Source organism: Dermacentor andersoni, chromosome 4 (assembly GCF_023375885.2).
Source record: "Dermacentor andersoni chromosome 4, qqDerAnde1_hic_scaffold, whole genome shotgun sequence".
In the NCBI taxonomy this organism is placed as follows: domain Eukaryota; kingdom Metazoa; phylum Arthropoda; class Arachnida; order Ixodida; family Ixodidae; genus Dermacentor; species Dermacentor andersoni.
In genome coordinates this window covers 126492372-126513172 of record NC_092817.1, presented here as the reverse complement: position 1 = coordinate 126513172, position 20801 = coordinate 126492372, and the positions used below count along the sequence as shown (strand labels likewise).

The window sequence follows — 20801 nt, the reverse complement described above, 5'->3', positions numbered from 1 at the left end:
GTACTTCGCAGATTTCTCAATTACCTGGTTGATGGCATGGATGTGATCCCTTGCATAACACCCCTTTTTGAAGCCAGCCTCTTGTCTCGGTCGATTGAACTCGAGTGTTGCCCATATTGTCATGGTGAATATTACATGCAATATTGAATGTAAGCTAACGAGTCTATATTTCTTCCAATACTTTAGCGTCTCCATTCTTGTGGATTAATATAATGTTGGTGATGTTCCAGCTTTTTGGTACACTCGAAGTCGTTAAGCATTGCATATGAAGGGCCACAAGCTTTTCAAGCATAAAATTCGCTCCATCTTTAATTACATCAACTGTTATTCCATCTTCCCCTGCCGCTTTTCCCAGACACATGTCTTGCAAAGCCCTTATAATTCCATCGCTGTAACTATACAAGGAGCATCTGTACATGCTGTTCGTGACCACTGTAGTATAGCACGGTATACTCACCCTGTAATAGATTGCGCAGCTTGACGAGGCACAGGTCCCGCTTGCGCGCGTCCTCGCCGAGTTCCTCGGCGGCCACCTTCTGGAGCTCCTCGGGCAGCGTCCCGCCGCCGCCGAGGCCGCCGTCTTGGTTAGGGGGCGCCAGGATCCGAGTGGCCGCCATGCGAACGCGCTGCCTGCCTCCGCTGCTGCGCGCAAACGCGACACAGTTATGTCTCACAATGGGTTCGACCATACAGCGGCGAGTTTTACTGCGATAGCAATTATGTGGATACTCCCGGCGCATTTCTGCTGCCGTCGGCGTCGCCGTGAGGTTCAGCATAAAGTCCAAGGGCGATAAAATCGTCGCCGCGCACCGTATGTTGTATGTGCGAGTGAAAGCGTGCGCAGGTGAGCCGGCGATCGGGGCTCAATCTCGCGCACGCAAGGGAGGGAAGCGGGAGGAAGCGCGCCATCTTCCGTCACGCGAGGTGGGGGGGGGGGGGGGGGGGGGAGTGTTCGACTCTGGGTGGCCCGGGCGGCCGCCGCTGTATGTTGAAAGCCATCTGCGACGGGGACAGAGTGCGCCGCGCGCTGTTTCCGCGGCTTGTTCGCGTTGGTGCGAGACGCAGCACGAAGGTCAATTCGCTCGCTGCCGCTGCCGCGCTTGGTCACTCCAGCGTTTTGACAGCGAGTGTCCGCAGCCATCGAGTGAGATGTGTTAACGTTTGCTTGTGCGCGCGTGACACCATGCTTGTTAATTTAGTTAGTATGCCTATAGCTACAACTTTATACGGCCAATAAAACGTACTTCGTATAGCTGTCCACTAATTTGCTATCGCAATCGATGCTTCACCTTTCAGGCGAAACGGCGACATTTACAGCCAAGCTGTATATGGCTAGGGTTCCGTGCATTTTTGTTATCCGTGAACAAAAACTATCATCATCAATGGCTCATACCTTCGTGAGCAATGACTCATACCTCCGTAAGTAAGCAAAACAATGCAATGACTCCTAGTCCCGTAAGGTTCGTGGCTACTCACTCTACGTGAATTAGCTGCGATGACGCTACCCCTGTTGCGGTTGTCGCTGATTTCAATATGGATGTGTCGATACCGAAAAGGGAGCGTTTTATACGTTCCGTGTTGCAGACGTGTCCCTTGCGAGGTCCCACCGATCCGGCCCAACCTACCACACAGCGGCGTACGTGCATCGATTTGACATTATCAAAGAACGTGATAGCAGTTGCGAGTGAAATTATGACCACCGATTAGAACAATAAATGAGTTTGTAGGTATGTTCAAAAATTATGTCACCTCCGTATCGTGTGCTAAACAGCTTCGCTGGTCAACCACCTTCACAGAGTGGAATGGCTCATGATTTTTTTCATCATGTCAAGCATTTTTAGCATCACTCTGCGGGTTTTCTTCTCACATCCGGAGTACAGCCGAGTAGAGCATAAGTTGCACAGTACTATACTAATAATAACTGCGTTTATGATCGTGGTATTTTAAACAGAATCAGACCAGGTGCTATTCTCATTAGACCGCAGAACTTATGCATATCACGAGAGAAGAGGAACATTGCTAGTCCTTCTCTCGTGCGAGCTAGCGCTGTCGTGTATGTATGTATGTATGTATGTATGTATGTATGTATGTATGACGGGACGGGACGACTTTGAAATGTGCGTCCTGGATCCTGAGTCTAAGACAAGACGTCGTTATCATTGCTGCCATGTCCTTATTCGGCGCCGCACTTGCGACTGAAATTGCACCAGTCTACAAAAACAGAGTGAGAAGAAAAAAAAAACGAAACAAAAAATACCAGCGACCATGTATGAAGGACGTACGTAATCGTCGAATATCAGAATATCGCTGCCATTCATTGAAGCCAAGCTTCCGCATTACCCGCCGAGGTTGCTTAGTTAAGGCTTTGGCGTTGCGTTGCTAAGCACGAGGTCGCGGGAGCAAATCCCGGTTACGGCGGCCGAATTTACATGGGGGCGAAATGCAAAAACACCCGTGTACTTATATTTAGATGCACGTTAAAAAAAACAGTTGGTGAGTTAAAATTAATCCGGAGTCCCCCACTGTGCCTCGTGATCAGATCGCGGTTCTGGCACGTAAAACCCCGTAATTTAGTTTTTAATTTAAGCTTCCATACTAACACACATCCGCTGTGAAGCGATTCAATATTGTTCGTCTGTATTTATTATCGTCCTTCTAATCGATGGAAACTGGGGTCAAAAATAGATGTGAAAATTGGTACATTTGACGTCCCAGAAGCTGCACACAGCGGGCTATGACACGACGCCGTATACATTTGTGGGGAGATTTCCAACGTCTACAGCCCGAATCACGTTATACCCAGGCGTTTTTTTTTTTTTTAAAGTACTCTTGCGAAGCGGCCAGACGCGGCACGCATGAGCGCAGCCGCCAAGGAAGTCTGGCTTACTGTTCATATATAGTGAGTGTTCGTTGTTCTGTGCTCGCACGTACAGGAAGGGACGGCGGACTGCACCTCGAAGTCCGCCCCCCCCCCCCCCTCCCTCTCCTCGGAATGTTAAAGCCCAAGGAAGGAAGTGTGGGACCAACCGCGACGCGCTCTTGCACGCCGGACAGCGCACCAACCGCGCTGTTGTTCTGCACCTCGCGGTCTGGTTCCCAGCCTGCTTCGCTCAAGGCCTCGCCGCGCCCACGCTAGGGACGTCGAGCTGCTCGCTCTTGACCTCGTCGCGGGCGCGTTCATGTGCAAGGGTGGCGGGCGCGATTGAAGGGCGGGTATGCACATAACAACACATTCGTCTTACAGACGCGTGTGCCTGCTAACTTTAGCGTTGGTGCACGATATTGTTATGGATCAGTTATCTGGCGGATGAAGAGGAAGCTCTTCCAGTGCAGCGGCCGAGTATGCGGCCAGTGGTAGCATATAGTCCACCGGACAAGCTAATGTAAAGGCCAACTTGGAGGAGTATAAGTTCAGGAGGCTTCTCTTGACTAACGCTCACAAAGCACGGGTGTTTCTCTCTCTTTACCTCACTGTAAGTGGGTGTACTGTCAACTGAAGTTCGAATGTGGATCAAATGAAAAAGACTATCAGAACGTCTCGTTGCCGTTTCCAGATTCGCCCGCATTCGCAACTGTGGCTTAATTTAGGCGCAATAGCAATGCGTATACTTGCGGGAGTTACACCCCGTGCTTATGTAGAAACCGTCTGGAGTGGTATAGTTGCGCTGAATGCGGAGCTGCGAAGTGTGTGTGTGTGGGGGGGGGTTCATGTGCGCTGCAACGTCGTTTTACGCGAACGCGTCATTTCAAGCACTTTGTCCGCGACAGACAAAGGGCGCATGTAATGTGCAGCCTCTATAAGAAACGCTGAACTGATCTGACGTGCACGATGTACAAAGCGTTCGAATGAAACAGCAATCGATTTTCTTCACCGTCGACTACGCACCGCTGACGCGATGCGTTATAACATCGTATTTTGCACTAACATACACCTTCCAAGATTAATTTTTCTTTTACAACAGCATGCTTAACTGAAGCGCTGGACGAAATGCCGAATAACAATGTTTTTCTGGAATTTTATTAGAATTTTTTTTTCTTTACAGAATGTTAATTGCTCGCTTAGGCCTTGTGTTCACAGTAAACGTTCGCGAGTACATAAATAAATATATGTAGGAAAAAATTTTTATCGGTAAAACGACCAATGGCAGTGAAATGAGTCCTGCTGCAATTTGCGTTCTGCCGCAGTTTCAGCGGCATTACGCGTAGAAATCTGCGGAAGTAAGAATAGCTACCGTAGCAACAATGCATGTAACATTCCACAAAACAACTATAGTCAGTTATGCAATCAATTTCAATATAGATGGGATCTTCTGTATTGAAATTGATTGCATAACTGACTAGAGATGTTTTGTGCACTGTTAAATGCATTGTTGCCCCCGTAGCGCTCCTTAATGCCGTAGATTTCTACGCATAATGCCGCTGAAACAAAACATTTCCGTTGTACCCTGCTGCTTCGCTATTGAATATTATTTTACTGCTATTTTTCTGCTATGTCGAACTGCGTAGTAGAGATCCATTGTATGAGTGTTCGGCATCTTGCTCTCCGTGTTTCCCGCCCCACCACCTGTGTAATGCTCGAAAGAGTGCCTAAGGCTTTTGACCTAGACACTAATTCATCAACTGCGACTTGTAACAGCGCACACCAAACATTTCCTATATCGCATAAAACGGGCTTGTTCGCCGGCTTGCTCCTGTGGCCACGACGATGAGTATTTTCGCCATCTACTCCTCGAATACTCCGTATACGCGATGCAAAGACGGCAACTAGAACAAGAGCTACACTCCACTGATCCTCACCGACCTTTCTCACTCGCAAAATTGGTGGGTCCATGGCCGTCGAAATTAGCACAGCGAAAAGCATTGAACGCACTTGGACATTTTTTACGAAGACACAGGCATCCTTAACAAGTACGAGATATCGCAATGAATAGTCACACAATGTTACTATAACTTGCTTTATTATTTGTAATTATTAGTGCTTGTATATTACGTGTTATAATGTTTTCCCCTTTTTTGTATTCTGTACGCGGATTATTTTAACTCTGCATAATTCCTCATCTGTTTGTATACTCATCGCAGTCTACATCACGGCCACTTGTATGTGTTTGTTACTTTTTTTACAATCTCATTGTGGTGCAACTTGCATTTGACTTTTATATTTATATATTCATAGGTGTATATGACCGTGTGGTGTGAATTTCTGACCCTGTGACGCGATTTCTTCTCATTTTCTTATATATATATTGTTGCTTCCGCTATGCGAAAAGGACTAGCCGTCACCGTTATCAGGTGACTACGTCTGTTTCTTTTATTTTCATTTCAATTAAAAAATTTATTTTTAAGTCAGATGTATACAGTCAGCATCAAAAGTTTCGGAAAGCAGCATCCAAGAGAAAGCCCAATATTTCATGAGCCTGGGAATGCAGCCATGGAAGTCAGATCTGCTTCATGTCCGAGTGTACATTACTAGCAAAGTGCTGTACTGTTTTACTGACTGCATGATATAAGTGGGCTGAGAATTCGGCTTTCTCGCTGAACCCGCACCTCGCAGACATTTAAAGACGACCGTACGCCTTTGGAATCATTATAAATCTTGGTCTGCGAATATACTGTAGGGATTTGTTTATAACCCTACAAAGCCCGAAGGCCATTCCGCAACAAATAAAATTAAAACAACTCGTTCACATTAATTTCAGGTCAAGAGGAGCGTGCTCGTACAAGAGACCGACTGAAATGGTGAACTAGAAAAATCATTATTTTCGTACTTAATTAATTAGTACTTTTTTTTGCCGAACTACCAACAACTGAATGCTCCCAGCAGCGCATCCAAAACGTTACACTATGGGCATTGCGCTAAGTTTCCAGCACCTATATCGAAAATTTTTACCTATCAGCGCATCGAAAAATATACGTTGGTGTCGGATAGGTTCCTAGGTGGAAGGGAGCCCACGTGGCGCTCGAACTAAAGTTCGATTCGAATGCCCAGCATCCACTCGAGCTGCGAAAACAGCGCAAGCGAGCGCGTACGTCAGCGCCCTCGACTCGTGACGTCACCGACCGCATTGAGTTCGTGCTGTGGACGTCAGGATGTGTTACAAGTACGGCACGGCATGCAATCGTGCCGGTCGGCGAGCGCCGACGCTGAAAGGGGTCGTCGACGCTGGACGTCGTCGAAGATCTCGACCACTCTCTCGCGCGCGCGCCGCCGCCGCCGTACGCGTTCCCTCGCGGCGATGCCGTTTCCTTTTAAAGGTCACCGACCTCGCCGCCGTCGGCTGACGGCGACGACGACGGCTGCCCGCGGTCCCACCGCGTCGGCCGCGTCACCTGCATGCGTCGCGTCGCGAAGATGAGTGCGCTCACGCCGTGTGTTCCAAGGCGTCTCAAGCGGAGACGGTGAAGAGAAACGTTAACCCTGTAAAGGCCAACGTATGATACATATTAGAAAAAGGATAAACTTCTAGAGTTTTCACGCGCCAAAACAATGACCCGACTATGAGCATTGAAATATTAAACAAACAGGACTAAGTGATGGGCACCATATTTGGCCACCGCCAACGTTTCGACAAGGGGACTTGCCGAAACGTTGTCTTCAGCGACATTCCTCGATGCTTCGATGAGTCCTTGTCACTTCAAGCCTCCATCTGCCGGTGGACTTCTAGTTTGTTGTATTTCTACAAACAGGAATTAGGGCAGACGCCCACACGGGCGCTGTCTTCCCATATAGTCCTGCTTGTCTGAGCTGTTTGTTTAGTATGTAGACGTTCAATCAGCCAGCCTAAATGAGCACACTTGTATACTAATTATCAGGCACGTCGAAGTGCAGGGGCTCCGCATTAGTTTGGGCCACCTGGAGTTCTTTGATGTGCTCCCAATGCACGGTGCACGGGCGTTTTCGCATTCCGTCCTTTTCAGAATGCGGCCGCCGTGGACGGGGCCGAACGCGCGACCTTGAGCACAGAGGCGCTATGCTTTGGCCACTGGGCTACCGCGTCGGATTATCTGGGTTGGTGTGGTCTCGAATCCACCCGCTGACAGCATCCAGACCAACGAATCAACGCGTATGAGAAGGTGTAGATGAGTGTGTGCGTGTGCGTGCTTCCCCGCAAACTTTGTTACAAAGCTGACAACGGCACTTAGGCCAGCGCTGGCATGTCAATTGGAACAGTCGGGAAGGTTTGACGGAAAAATGATATCATGCCACGCGCAGCCCTTGACTTCCTTTTTCCTAGCCGTTCCTTTGTATTCGGCCCCATAATCGTTTCATTGCTCATTCGCAGACTCATAGACTAGAAAGGGACAGATAATCTATTATATACAACCTTTCGGAATCAGAGCCCACTTTTCAGCGAAGCTGTTTCTTTCGAGCAGTTGCATTAATAATTTCAGTTAACTGTAATCAAACCCCGCACTTTATAAAGCTTTGCCTGCATATATGATAGATCCGTTTGAAACATTGTCCGCATGCACCATTTTCGACCACTTGTTTAAGCAACCATTTATCAAAGGCCGCACTTTACCTACTCAGTTTTAACTTTAAATTTTAAATTGTGGAGTCTTGCGTGCCAAAACCACGGTGTCATTATGAGGCGCGCCGTAGTGGGTGACTTCGGATTAATTTTGTCCACCTGGGATTATTTAACGTGCACCTAAATCTAAGCACATGCGTGTTTTTGTATTTCGCCCCCATCGAAATGCGGCTGCCGTGGCCAGGATGTGATCCCGAAACCTCGTGCTTAGCAGCGCAACGTTTTAAAACACTAAAGGTTAATATTAAGCCAACGTGGACGGTTGAAATACCATCCCAGAAACCTCGAAACGCTTGTTTCATGCGAAGAAGAGACTTAATTTAAGAGAAAAAGTTCTGAAACGTCCGCGTACCTCTAGCGCAGTTCAAATCGCCCGCCCTCCGATCGAGGAGTGGTGACGTCATGGTCTCATAATGACGTTGCGCCGGCCGTGAGTAAAACGGTGCCTGCAGACGGCGCTACGGCCTTTCTGCGCAAAACGCAAACGCGCGGCCAGAAATAGAGCCAAGACAGAGCCGACAGCAGCGCGAAAACGGAACTATGGTGGCTATCGGAAAGGAAAGGGCGCGATGATAAGCTCGTTCTTTATTTATGACGCCAACTTTGACGCCCGTTGCAATGGACGACCCTGACAAGGACACATTGGCTCGCGATGCTGGGCTCGACTTCAGCGATCACTGATGAACGTGACCTGCTGCTAAGGGCTCGCGCTGCCGGCGTCGTTGCGTACTACTACGACGGCAACTGTATGTCATGGCTGTACATATTCGCACATCTGTAGCTTTTCCTTCGTGAAAACTAAATGCCGCACTCACCGCCCCGTCTTCGACCTGCAGTTGTTCTTGCGCTTCGGAGAATGCAGGCAAGACCGACGGAACAGCGCTACGGGAAGCATTGCTTTGAAAGGCACTTCATGCGACTTCAGTAAGTCGGCGTTGAACTCGTAATCCTCTGGACGAAAGTGCAGCGAGCGCACTATGCGATTTTTCGGCTCTTTGCCAACGCGCTGCGGCAGGGGTACGGCACTTAACCACTTCGAACGGAGAGGTTCACTCGTTGGCACACAGTGATAAGTAACGTTGGATTCGCCGCTGCAACTGCATGCCCTTGGCCAAGTTCCAGTGACCGTTCGCGCATCCCACGACATCACATGGACGTGGCATTCTCGCTGCTTGTTCCAAATGCAAGTTTCGCGAGCCAGCAGAACCAGCGCAGCACGACGCGATAACGAAACAACTCAAACTCCAAAGCGCGCGCGGCACAGAATCGAGCGCGCCGAGTCGAGCGAGAACGAAACCTTTCAACCACCCATACTACTGAAAGGTAACGTCACAGTGTTATTTTTCTTAGAATCGAACAGAAGTAGACAAGTAGCATTTTCTTGCGTCTTATAAACTAATGAAATTATCTTTTGAATACGAGTAGCTGAGTACTAGTGACATAAATTATGATGAGGAGTGACTTCGTCATCGGGCTAGTACCGGAATGTCGCTGAAGGGTCTCAAATCGTGTCATGCATTTACCTCAATTTATCGGTTACTAAAGCTCTGTTCGCGATTATATTGACGCCTTAGACATTCTAGAGCATTGATTTATCACTTTAACTTGACCTCATAGTAACCTTTCGCGTCTCTTTAACTTTGCATCAGCCATAATGTTGCCCGCCTTTTCACCTAATTGAATGTCGGTCTCTGCTATGGTTAACCCGGCGGAGCTAGCCAAGTTATAGCTATACGGATTTCGTGAAGCACACTCAAAACGCTCTGAAACGCTTGTGTGAGTAATTTACTACGAAGGCCGTCTTTAACCAACACACATTCAACTTTGCCTGTACATCACACATAGAATGCCCCCCTGTTTCCTCGAGAAATAGGCAAAGTGAATTGTATAGGTCACCGAGGACGTCGGGACAACCTGCCACACATTTCGTATGTACTGCTGAGCAGAGGAAGAAAACGAGGTTTCAAACCAGTAATTTTCAAAGCTTACAATTATGCCAGAAACAGTTCAACTTTCGTCACACATTCCACATTATATGCAACCCATTTTGAGGTAAAGTTAACTTGATGTGACGTAGAGATTTCTCGGAACAAAACATAACGTATAGTGGTCGCATAGCGCTTCCAAGCACCTCATGAAGAATTAGTTTAGAAACTCTGTAAATCATCCACACGCATGTAACCCTTTATTGACCGAGTGTTGCCTACAAGCAACATTTTTCAGTTTCTGGCTAAATGTTTTCGGCCAGCACTGATTGACAGGCAGCAAGCGTCATTTGCTGGTTTAGAGCAGGAACACTGGACGAGGAAGAAGTTTGGCACGTGACTCACCGTCTTGTGCGAGCAGAAGAGGCAGAAGAAGAAGGGGGTTAGCTGTTGAGAATCATGGGGAAGGATATACAACAGATAACATTAGGCCGATTGCGCTAACCGTGGAGGAATTTATAATTGCTACAAAGAGATTGTCTTGAATTCTTAAACATTTTATTTTTGTTCATTTCCTCCATTTAGCTTTACCATTTAGTATTTCATAAAGATTGCCTAATTTCATCCAAATCTTGGCCAATCCCCCACAGTGGCTGTGCGCTATCGCATAAGGAATACCATACCATACCATACCTGTTGAGAAGCTGTGCGGTGCCTCTTGAAGCTTCATTGATCTGCAGTGATGCTTTGGCTGAGTATCGGGTGGTTTCAGTGTCTCACTAGCCTCATTTTAGTCCCTGATTTATCGGAATTTCTAGCGTCAGCTGTCTTGAGTTGATGTCGACCAATGCATCCCTGCCACCTGATGCATTGCCTCTAGATTTATATTTTCGCAGTGGGGTCAGCCCCATTCCTGTTGCGCTCATGCCTACCAATGGAGGTTCCATCAAGATCACGAATCCACAAGCTGTCCAGAAGGAACTTAAGACGATGTCCAACCACTTCCAGACCACCACTGACGTGTGAGCGTTCGGACAGGGAAGTATAGTGTGTCGTTCAACCGACCGGACCTGTGTTGAAGACCTACTGAAATTCACTTTATTCGCTTCCACCCCGGTGAATGCTTTTATTCCGCCTCACCTTGCGTGCACCTAGGGCATCGTACGGGGCGTAGACTCCCGCTTATGTCCAACTGAAACACTGGACAAGCTCTCCGCAGAAGGCGTCATTGCTATTTACCGTTGCAATCGGCCGGTAAATAACCAGGGGATTCCGACGGAATCAGTAATTGCAACGTTTGTGTGCACATCATGTCCGTCAGGAATAAAGGCGTGGCCTCTTGTGCTCCGTGTAGAACCACTCGCGTCACGTCCAATCCAATATCAGAAATGTTGGAGATTCGGGCACAGCGCAGGAGGATGCAAGTCGAGCTTGCGTTGCCGCACTTGCGGAGGTGGTCATCCTTCGAGTGAATGCTCTGCGCAATCTCAAAAGGGCTGCCTCTGCGAGGGAACGCAACCATGCAGACTGTTCGACTGCTCAGCTCGCGCTCAAGAAATACAAATTCTTGAAATAATCAACCGCCGTCGCTGCTCCCGAAGAGATGCAATTGCAGTTACTGAAATACAGGGCCTTCGGATACTCTGGTGTTACAGCGCGCAACACACCAAGCATGAATCTTAATCTCTCGGAAGCAATTGACTGTGCTGTGAAAAAAGCAATGGCTAAAGCTATGGATAAATTGACATCCAGCCTATCGGATTGCTTAGCGCCAATCATTTCCGGTCAGACGATATAAATAATGCAGGCCACTAGACACCGATGCAGTCCTCAGCATCTAACGCCACACCTCGAATGCCTAGCAACGAGGTTGAGACGCCTTCTACAGTTGCAGAACATTCCACAGGCACTACTCCGCTAGTCCAACCAGGAGAGGATGAGCCCCCTTATTCGGACACCGTTAGCGTCACAGATATGGAACTTGACACTCGAGCTCCCAAACGCATGGGATCACCAATTTCTACAATTATGAAACCAAAGTCAAAAAGGGTCAACCATCCCCTATGATTAAAGAAAGTATTCTAAAGGAGGCGGTGCGGCTGCTGTGCGATCAACACCACTGGACAGTTGAAAGTACTGCAGTGGAACTGTCGCTCTATATTCTAAGCTCTAATATATTTATCTTGCCTATATAATCAAGTTAATCCAGATGTAATACTTCTTCAAGAAACTTGGCTTTCACCAGAAAAAAATTTTTCGTTTGAAATGTTTTCGGTCTTTCCGATTATATCGACAGTCGCGAGGTGGAGGATTACTAGTTCCCAGTAAAATTCTTCACAGTGCAAAAATTTATTTTGAAATCGTGGATACCGACTGCGAAATTTTGGCAATGGATTTGTCTCCCAGGGCATTATCCATATTCAATTAAAATTACTTATTTCCCCACCGGTGGGCAAAGTATGCGCCAGCTTGACAGGGCTGTGGCTGCGTGTAGAAAATAATTCTTGTTTGCAGGGGATTTTTATTCACATCACGTGTCGTGGGGGCTAAAAACAGATTTGTGTGGCAAGCCACTATGGGAGTGGACTATTGATAGTCACCGTTCATGTCAGAACAAAGGACAAGTAACATTTGCTAGAGGTCACTTTCGTTCGGTGTTAGATTTAACATATTGTAGCGCTGGTATCAATGTTTCATCGTGGGTAGCAGTTGGCTCAAGGACCAACAGCGATCATCTTTCTGTGTCATCCGAAATCATTTGTCCAATAACATCTTTAGAATACCAGGCATGCATATTTGTGAACCATAAGAAATTTGACACTTCCTTGCGTTCAGCCGTTTCGAAACTTGCCAATGCCAATGATAAAGAAATCGCTTCAACCATTTGCGGAAGCAAGTTGAATTTGTCATCCCTTCAGCTTAAGACACCACTTGTCGTTGGTGGAATGATGAGTGTACGCGGGACTATAGAAAAAGAAAAGCCGCTTGGAAAATGCTTCTGCATAATCAGCGCCCGACAAATTGGAAAAATTATCAGTTTCATACTGGTGTATTTAATCGTGCTGTGAATCGAGCCAAAGATGAATATGATATTAGGCATTACGATTATCTATCAAATTCAAAAAGATAAGCGTGCTCTATTCGCATTTCTTCGTTCTAGGAAGGTGCTACCAACGCTCTTAGCATTAGACTCGATCGTTTTGACCCCGCAAGAATTGAGCGCCTCCCTAGAAGACATTGCCAAAGGCTTAAGAAATCGATTTACGGCCCGGCTTCCGCCTATTCATTTTCCTATCTGAGCTAAATAAGACTGCACTATGCTTGCCGAGTACAGCCCCTGGCCCTGACGGAGTCATAAATGCAATGTTAAAGATATTGTTATAGGAATCGCCTAATGTTCTTTTAGACCTGGTAAATTATTCAAATAAATATGCTTGGATTCCGTTGTAATGGAAGCTTGCCAAAGTAACAATGAAGTTTAAGAAACAAGGGGGAGGGTATGTATTAGAGAACATTAGGCCCATTGCGCTTACGTTAAGCGTAGTAAAATTAATTGAGAGGCTTCTTCACCTTCGTATCATGAAATTTATTAATGATAATTCCATTCTTAGTCCCTGTCAGATTGGTTTGAGAGCCGGCTGCTCCATCTGCCATGCCCACGTCGACTTAGAAAGCCGAATACAACCCGCTTGACCTCATTAGCAATATACGCTGCCTTAGTGACGCTCGATATCGCTAAAGGATACGATACCGTGGAGCACACTGTATTGATAAATCGGTTAACAACCTGTGGTGTTCCTGGGTACCGTGGATTCACTCATTTTTAAGTGAAAGAGAATTCTATTGCTACAAAAGCGGCTTTTTCTTCTTCTAGGTACAAACAAACGAGAGGCGTACCGCAAGGCTCAGTCCTTTCCCCTGTGCTTTTTAATATTCTCATGAGCACACTTCCCTGTCATCAAGAACTACTTATGTTTATACAGACGATATTGCTTTTTTCGCATCTGCAAACGACATCCACAGGCTATACCAACGACTGCAAACTTAACTATGTGCTCAGGAGGGGTGATTAGATGTTAATCACTTTATACTCAATGCCAGCAAATGTGCTATTCTCGTTTTTCCGATACATGACACAGTGCAAATATCACTGTCTTACCACCTTCAAGGCTTACCGCAGGTAGAGTTTGTTAAATACCTTGGAATGGTTTATAACGCCTCTCTCAACTGGTGCCCACATATAGATCATGTGACCGGAAAAAGTACCCGTGCAATTGGCATATTGCGTAGGCTGAGCAATCGTCGAATAGGATTGAGAAGAGATACAGACCTAATGACATATCGTATGTACGTTCGCCCTGTATTAGAATTTGGTTGCGTGCTTTTCTCTGGCGCTCCACTAAAAGTCCCATCCTCTAATCATCTTAGAAAGAGAAGCATTCCGTTTGTGTTTAGGCTTTCCTAAATTTGTTGCAAATTCTGTGCTTTATCTAGAATACCGTGTTCCTCCTCTTTCGTCAGTGCAGACGTCACTGCAGACGTTTTGACAGTGCAGACGTTCTTGAGAATTTATGAATCCCCGCTGTGACATCCCCAAACAATATTTATTTCACAGCCTGCGTTGTTTTTCGGTGTGAACTGGCCGCGATTACATACTCCGCAAGATACATTCGTTCAGCTTTTACTTGATTCTTTGGACGTGCGCATATGCGATGTACTTCCGATTCCTGACAGAGCTGTTACCCCGGATACTCAATTCGATGATATTTTTCTAATAGTGAAAAATTACTTCCACATCGTATTCTATACGGTATATTACAAGGTCATCTGAAGAACCTTCAAAGAAACGTTGTGATTGCGACTAGTACTTCACAGTGTGAAGAAAACTCAGGTGTAAGGATATTTTCCCCGATTCATGATTGGACATTTTCTCTTCGTCTGCCAGATGTTATGCAGATCCTTTTAGCCGAATTCATGGCAGTGGTGCTCGCATTACGCAAATTAGGACCATCAATTACGTCAACCGTGATAATCACCGATTCGCTATCATTGTGCGCATCCCTTACGGCTTCTCGTGATTCTCGCGTAACGAGGACGTTTCATTCATTGGTGCCTGGGTACTTGAGAAGCGTGCGTTTGATTTGGGTGTCTGGAGCATAAAGGACTAATTATAAATTAAATTGCAGATTCTCTAGCCAAGGCATCGATAAGTGGCCCGATTCTCCCGTATTGCTATTTGACTGCTCATGTTACTGCTGCTAGATTTCGTAGGAGTATCACTATGCAGGCAGTATCAGGCTCCGCAATTACCAACGCTGTGGATTACCGACATCTTCTATACCCTTGGCACAGAGATTTTTGCCAAACACGAAAAACTGAACTGTCCATCACGACGCTGCGCTGCCATATACCTATGCTGAACTTCTATCTACACAAATCTGGTCTGGTCCCCTCACCATTATGCTCATTCTGTGGCGAAGCGGAGACAATAGACCATTTCTTGCCTTGCAGGCGTTTTTTTTCTGTTATAAGGAAACGAGTACTCGAAATCCCGCTTCGCAATATTGGCCTAAATTTATCAGTGCCTGTGATATCATCTTTCGGAGCCTCCATTATAGGGTTCAATCACAGAAATGTTTGCTTGGCAATCCAAAATTACCTAATTGAAACCAATCGATTACCATGTTAGACTGATCGTCCTCCCTCTCCACCATAGCTTTCGTTTATTTATTATCTATTATCAGATATTTTTATACACGGTTTTCTTCTGATTGTTCCCCCCCCCCCCCCCACACACACAAAAATTTTACTTTTTAAGCTCCAACGTTCAAATTGTTAACTCCCTTTTATTTATACACATAATTTAACCACCCGATTTATGAGCGATTCCCCACTGTGGGTATGCGCCACAGCTACTCAGGACAACAACAACAACAACAACAACAACAACAACGTCAGTGGAGACAGGCCGATGCAAGATATCCACCTGCAGCGGTGTCGCAGAAGTCATTTACACCTATGGTTCACATATGGGGAGAGCTGTCTACACAAATTGAAAATGAAGCCTTAGGTAGATTGGCGTGAAGCCCACTTCCAGTTTCCTGCCTGGGGTTTTCCCCCTATTCTGCGATTTTCGCAATTTTTTTTTTCCTTTTGTTGAATATGCTTGCACGTTTAGATAGAAAATAAACATTTTCTTTTCTGAGTGTCTATATGTATCGACCTTAAAGGGTTAACTGCGCATAAAGATTGGCAATGATAGATCCCCAATTTTCTTTAAATCTGATCTCGGTAGGAGTTATAGTTCTCCCAGGGCAGCGAGATAAATTTTGCGTCATTAGTAAAACACACTGATAACGCTTAGTCATGCTCGCATACGTAGTTTGGTAAAAAGGCAGTAATTAACTTGCATACCTTGAACTTCGTTTACGCATCAACCTATAACCTGCTCCTTACTTTAACCAAATATAAACAAGGTGCCTTGTTTAGTTTGCGGAGAACACCGAGAAAGCCTACTATGAAGCACGTACATAACGCATAGAAATAGAAAGAAAACGGGCATTCAGTAATTATTTTGAACGATCATAATTAAGTCAGAAACGTCGAACTTTCTCCACGCATCACCCCTACATGGCCCCCATATGCACGAAATGTGAACTCAGCGTCAAGTACAGATTTCTTATAATACTCCGAAAAAACATATACGAAAGCTTTGAAGTGCTTGCTTAAGCGTTTTTTTTTTTATTTGCAAAGCCCGTTATGAACTGACGTTCTTGAATATGGCCACATATCGCCCACAAGATGGCCTCTATTCTCTCAAAATGTCAAATTAGTGACACATCGAGTCCTTTCAGGGCATTGGGCGAACTTCCCACGCTGCCCGCAAAATAAGGTCGTAAAGCTCTGGAGCGCTTGTATCAGTAATTTTCTGCAGAAAGCTGTGAATAACCCACACAATTGAAACTTTCGTCGTACAACACCTACAACATGGCTCCTGTTTCAACAAAAATATACATAACGTTGTTCGGCTAGTTCACCCAAGAGACATGAAAAACCACATATACACGTCGTATATAAAGCATAAATATATAGAGGAAACGAGCACTCAGTAATTATTTTCAAACCACGAAATTAACCTACACCCTTAAAAGTGTCGGTACACATCACCCACGGCATGGCCCCCTTTCTCAGTAAATATAGAATGGCTACCAAATTTGGTTCTCTCAGGGAAACGTATAAATTTCATAAGCGTTTCAACCGTTCTAAACAGAGAGAAAACGAGGGTTTGGCGATATTCATTACGCCCCAAATTAACCCACGCACTTCAATATTTTTTAAGACACAACATTCCCCGCATTATGTCTACTATATATAAACTCTCTGAATTAGCTATTTCTCCCAAGATACCATGAAAACACGCATGCAGCACCTTTCAGCGCTTATAAAGACGCACTAACAGCTTCGCGTAAACGATAGCGTGGTAGAAGAGAAAATGGCGGTGTCTGTGGGACACCACAACGGGGATCTTGATGTTTGGCGAGAACGTCAACCATGCCTCCTCCAAAGATGAAAACTGGGAGTGGGTATTCTCTTTAACTCACAAGTATTTCACGGCTATGGGCTTCCGACAAACATACAGCCCAAAATCCTTAACGCAACTTATGCTACCTCTGGTACGCATTTCACCCGATGTGCTCTTCCAACATGGTGCGAACGGATTGTTTCGTACTGTCTTGGAATGCTCAGCAGTCGAGTATGTCGTCTACGTTTGCCAAATTTTGATCTCAGATGGAGGAAAAGAAAAGTTTAATGATAAGAAAGGTGAAGAGGTCGGCCTGGGGTATACATTGCTTTAGTTAGCTGTTCTGCACTGGGGGAAAGGGAACAGCGAAAGAAGGAGGAACAAGATTGGTGACGATGACGACAGAGGCAAAACACAAGGCCGGGCACTGTCTACTCACAGGTTAGAGGTACAGAACCGCAAGTACCGTGCATAAAGTCAAGCAATGTCTGAATGGCCTGAAAATTAGACTTACAATAAGGCCAAGGGCACGATATAAAACCTTCTGAGAACGGTAGGCTGTCGAGGCGAGCAAGAGTCCTGCACATTTCTCACTATTTTATTTTTTTATTTTTTGCGCGTGCATGTTGCAGTATTAGGGCCTTAGGCATTCCGAAAATACCTATGCTTGCTTTTCCCAACCATTGCTCGTTGACAACGGCATTTACAACTTACCGTGAACGCCTATTGTGCGTATATAGAGACTAAGAGCACTGACGGACTTTTGCGAGTCGTCGTGACATCCGGACCACGCGAAATTACATCGGCTTGACAAGGCGATTGAAGTTTGACGGTTGGTGTCCACGTTTTCACGCGAATCGGAGTTCCAATAAAGGACATATCGTGCCCGTTTCGCGCCGAACGTGGAGACAAACGCGGATGACGAGTCAGAATACGACTGCATGGAGTTCGCGGTATCACGTATACGTGTGCGTTTCGCTAGTAACGAAAGGATCGGTGCCATAACGCACGATGTTTTCGATGCGTGACCTAGCTTCAGCTGCAGCCAGGCGCCTGATGGCTGGCGCCAGCTGTGCCTTCTTTTTTTTGTTGTTTTTCTGTGTTTGTAGCGGCACTTAACAAACCCCGTCACATACGGCGCACGGCATCGGCAACAATCTGTCGGTGAAGTAATTTCTCTGCTACAGTGACTACGCTGCTGCTTAAACCAGCTTTTTGGCTTGGCATCCATTTTCACACTGTACCTTGGGATTGATTGATTGATTGATTGATTGATTGATTGATTGATTGATTGATTGATTGATTGATTGATTGATTGATTGATTGATTGATTGATTGATTGATTGATTGATTGATTGATTGATTGATTGATTGATTGATTGATTGAACCCCTTTGGCGATAAGGGCAGCGCTGCGGGATGCAGGGGACCCACAAATTCAAGATACCTTATAAAATGACCAATTTCTGAACCAAAGTAAGTTACCGTAGAAGCTGAAGTTGCGAGCTCCGTTGAAATCGAATTATATGCCGTCAGTGCTGCCATCGTTGAAATATTTGCTGTCGTGCACGGGGACGAACCTTACAGGTCGACCCCTTACATGAACTTGTGGTTCGACACCCGAGGACCCTGTGAGTTGTCAAAAGTGTTCTGATTCAGCATCTACAACGGACGTTCTTCAACGGCTGTTTTATTTTACTGTGCCCAGAAATGAAGCCTCTACGCGAGGGAAGATTATGAGCTGCAAAACTATGTACAGCTTATACAGACAGTTATACGCATTTCATCATGGACCGTAAGCCCTGCAAGACAGCACTTCGATTCTTACGTACATTACAGGGGCGTCCACGACTTCATGCGTCATATGCAACATGGCTATTCTAATTTTTATGACATCAAAAAAATAACAGAAATCTACCTATAACAAAAATCCACACATAATGAGACAGTGTACCAAGGAAGAATGAAGCCCCGTCGTGGACCCATGTTAAATTGAAACCTTGTTAAGATGTCGCGCTCGAGGGTCTCCTCAAAGCACCTGGAAAATTAAGGCCTGGGCTCACAAAACTCTTACGCTTAAGGGCGGCACCGACCGGGATTAAGCATCACCCCGGCGATATCCCCGTTATCGCGCAGATCGTTATAACAAGTGGAGGACCCACGAACGTTAGCTAATGACAAAGCTCTTGCATAAGAGGAGACCCTGTGTGTGTACGGGCCCTACTACGTTAAGCAAGTTCTGATTGCGCACGGTGCAACTTTTGCAGAAAGACTGTACGCCATCTGCCACTGATGTGACTCCATTGAAGATGTCGGCATCCTGTAATAAAATTTTACAACCTATTTGGCGCCGAAACGGCGTGGATACTCGAAATTGTCCGTAAAGCTAGCGCATCTCTAACAGAGTTAAACGCGTAACAGGTGTGTTGCAGCTTTCCATTCTCGCTGCAGCGGGTACTTCGTTTTTGGTCGTTGTTGACGTTGCTTTTCACGTTCGACGATGTCGCTAATTTAAGAACATCGAACTTCACGGTCGGCTTCTCATAGTAAAATGGTTTCCATGTCTTCCGCAAGTTAAAGATTCCGCTGACGTCAGTTCCTTGCCACTACAATTAAGTCGAGACAGCGCGTACTCGCTACCTAAAGGTAAGCTCTTTCCCTCAACAAACAAATTTAATGTGCTCAGGGAGAAGCGCACCGTAAAAAAAATCGAGTGATCGCAAACCCGAAGCGAAGAAACAGGTCGAGTTAGCAAGAGGATAAGACGAAGAGTCTCTCCTTGTGGGCGCCAGGAATAACCAAGTAATTATTTCGCACCTAGACCAAATTTATACTTCGAACGTGAAGACACATTTTTCGAATAAACAAATCCAAACAGCAAATTAGGCTTTCTTTATTCTGGACTGCAGCGTTGCACCAAGCATATATATAAAGGTTATAATGGGCAGTCGAATCATCTTTCTTTGAGCAATGTAAGTAGTGCGTTGTTCGTTTGTCCCTCTGAAGGGTTCCTTCCCTTTCTTCTTTCTTTCTTTCTTTTTAGGTCATCCGCATTGCTCTCATGGACTGAAATTTACAGGGGCGGGCCGCATATTTAGGGGTTTGCCAAAATTGATGCCAATACCGAATACGAGAATTTGGCGAGTTTCGCCGATGGCGGGCCATCTAACTGTACTTTGCAGTATACGTGCAGTAGCTGCGAGTAGAAAGGGACATCTTTATTTAATTATCCGGCGCTCGGCGGGAATCTGATATGTCGCGCGCCTAGGCGACAAGGCGTCACAGCTAGGCATTGTAAAAGTTGGAGGACGATCTCGCCGCTGCCACCATTTGTAAGATTTGGAGTCGGGCTTGTAGGACAATCGGAGGAACTTGGGGCGACAGGACTAGGCGAGCAGGATTTATTTACATTATTTACATTTGAACATGGGATACATTTACACTCTAGCGTGGCTCCCAAATGGAGCCCGCACGACAAAGCATACAGCAAACGAGCACACCGCTCACGAGTACATTGACGAGCACAGAGCACGACGACGAGCACACCCTAGCAGCCGACAACCACTGCTTATAAGCACTCCGTTCGACGTCATCGTTCGACGTCACCGCAGACCACGCCTTTTTGGAGGAGGAGGGCTCACACACACGTGCCACACGGGCTTCAGTGCTCTCTCGAGGGCAGACGACCTTTGCAGCGCAGTCGTCGTGGTATCCATTGTCTGGCGTCCCCGAGTCAGCTGGTCACGCCCGACCCCCGCCGGCGCCTCTAAATTCCAGAGCTGCCGTAGTTCTCCAAAGGAAGTTCACGGTTGGTTAGCGCTGTCCT

General features: G+C 46.2%; 1 protein-coding gene across 2 annotated transcripts in view; it reads right to left on the bottom strand.

The window, feature by feature from the left end:
• Positions 1-20801, bottom strand: part of LOC126537615 (alpha-tocopherol transfer protein-like) — an 82765-nt gene that overhangs the window by 34799 nt on the left and 27165 nt on the right. The window contains exon 2 of one of the 2 annotated variants that reach the window (XM_050184767.2): positions 458-642. In XM_050184767.2, the coding sequence (XP_050040724.2) occupies positions 458-617 (160 nt within the window). In that variant the 5' untranslated portion in view covers positions 618-642. The remainder of the gene's footprint in view (positions 1-457; positions 643-20801) is intronic. The other variant, XM_055074394.1, reaches the window with a different exon arrangement.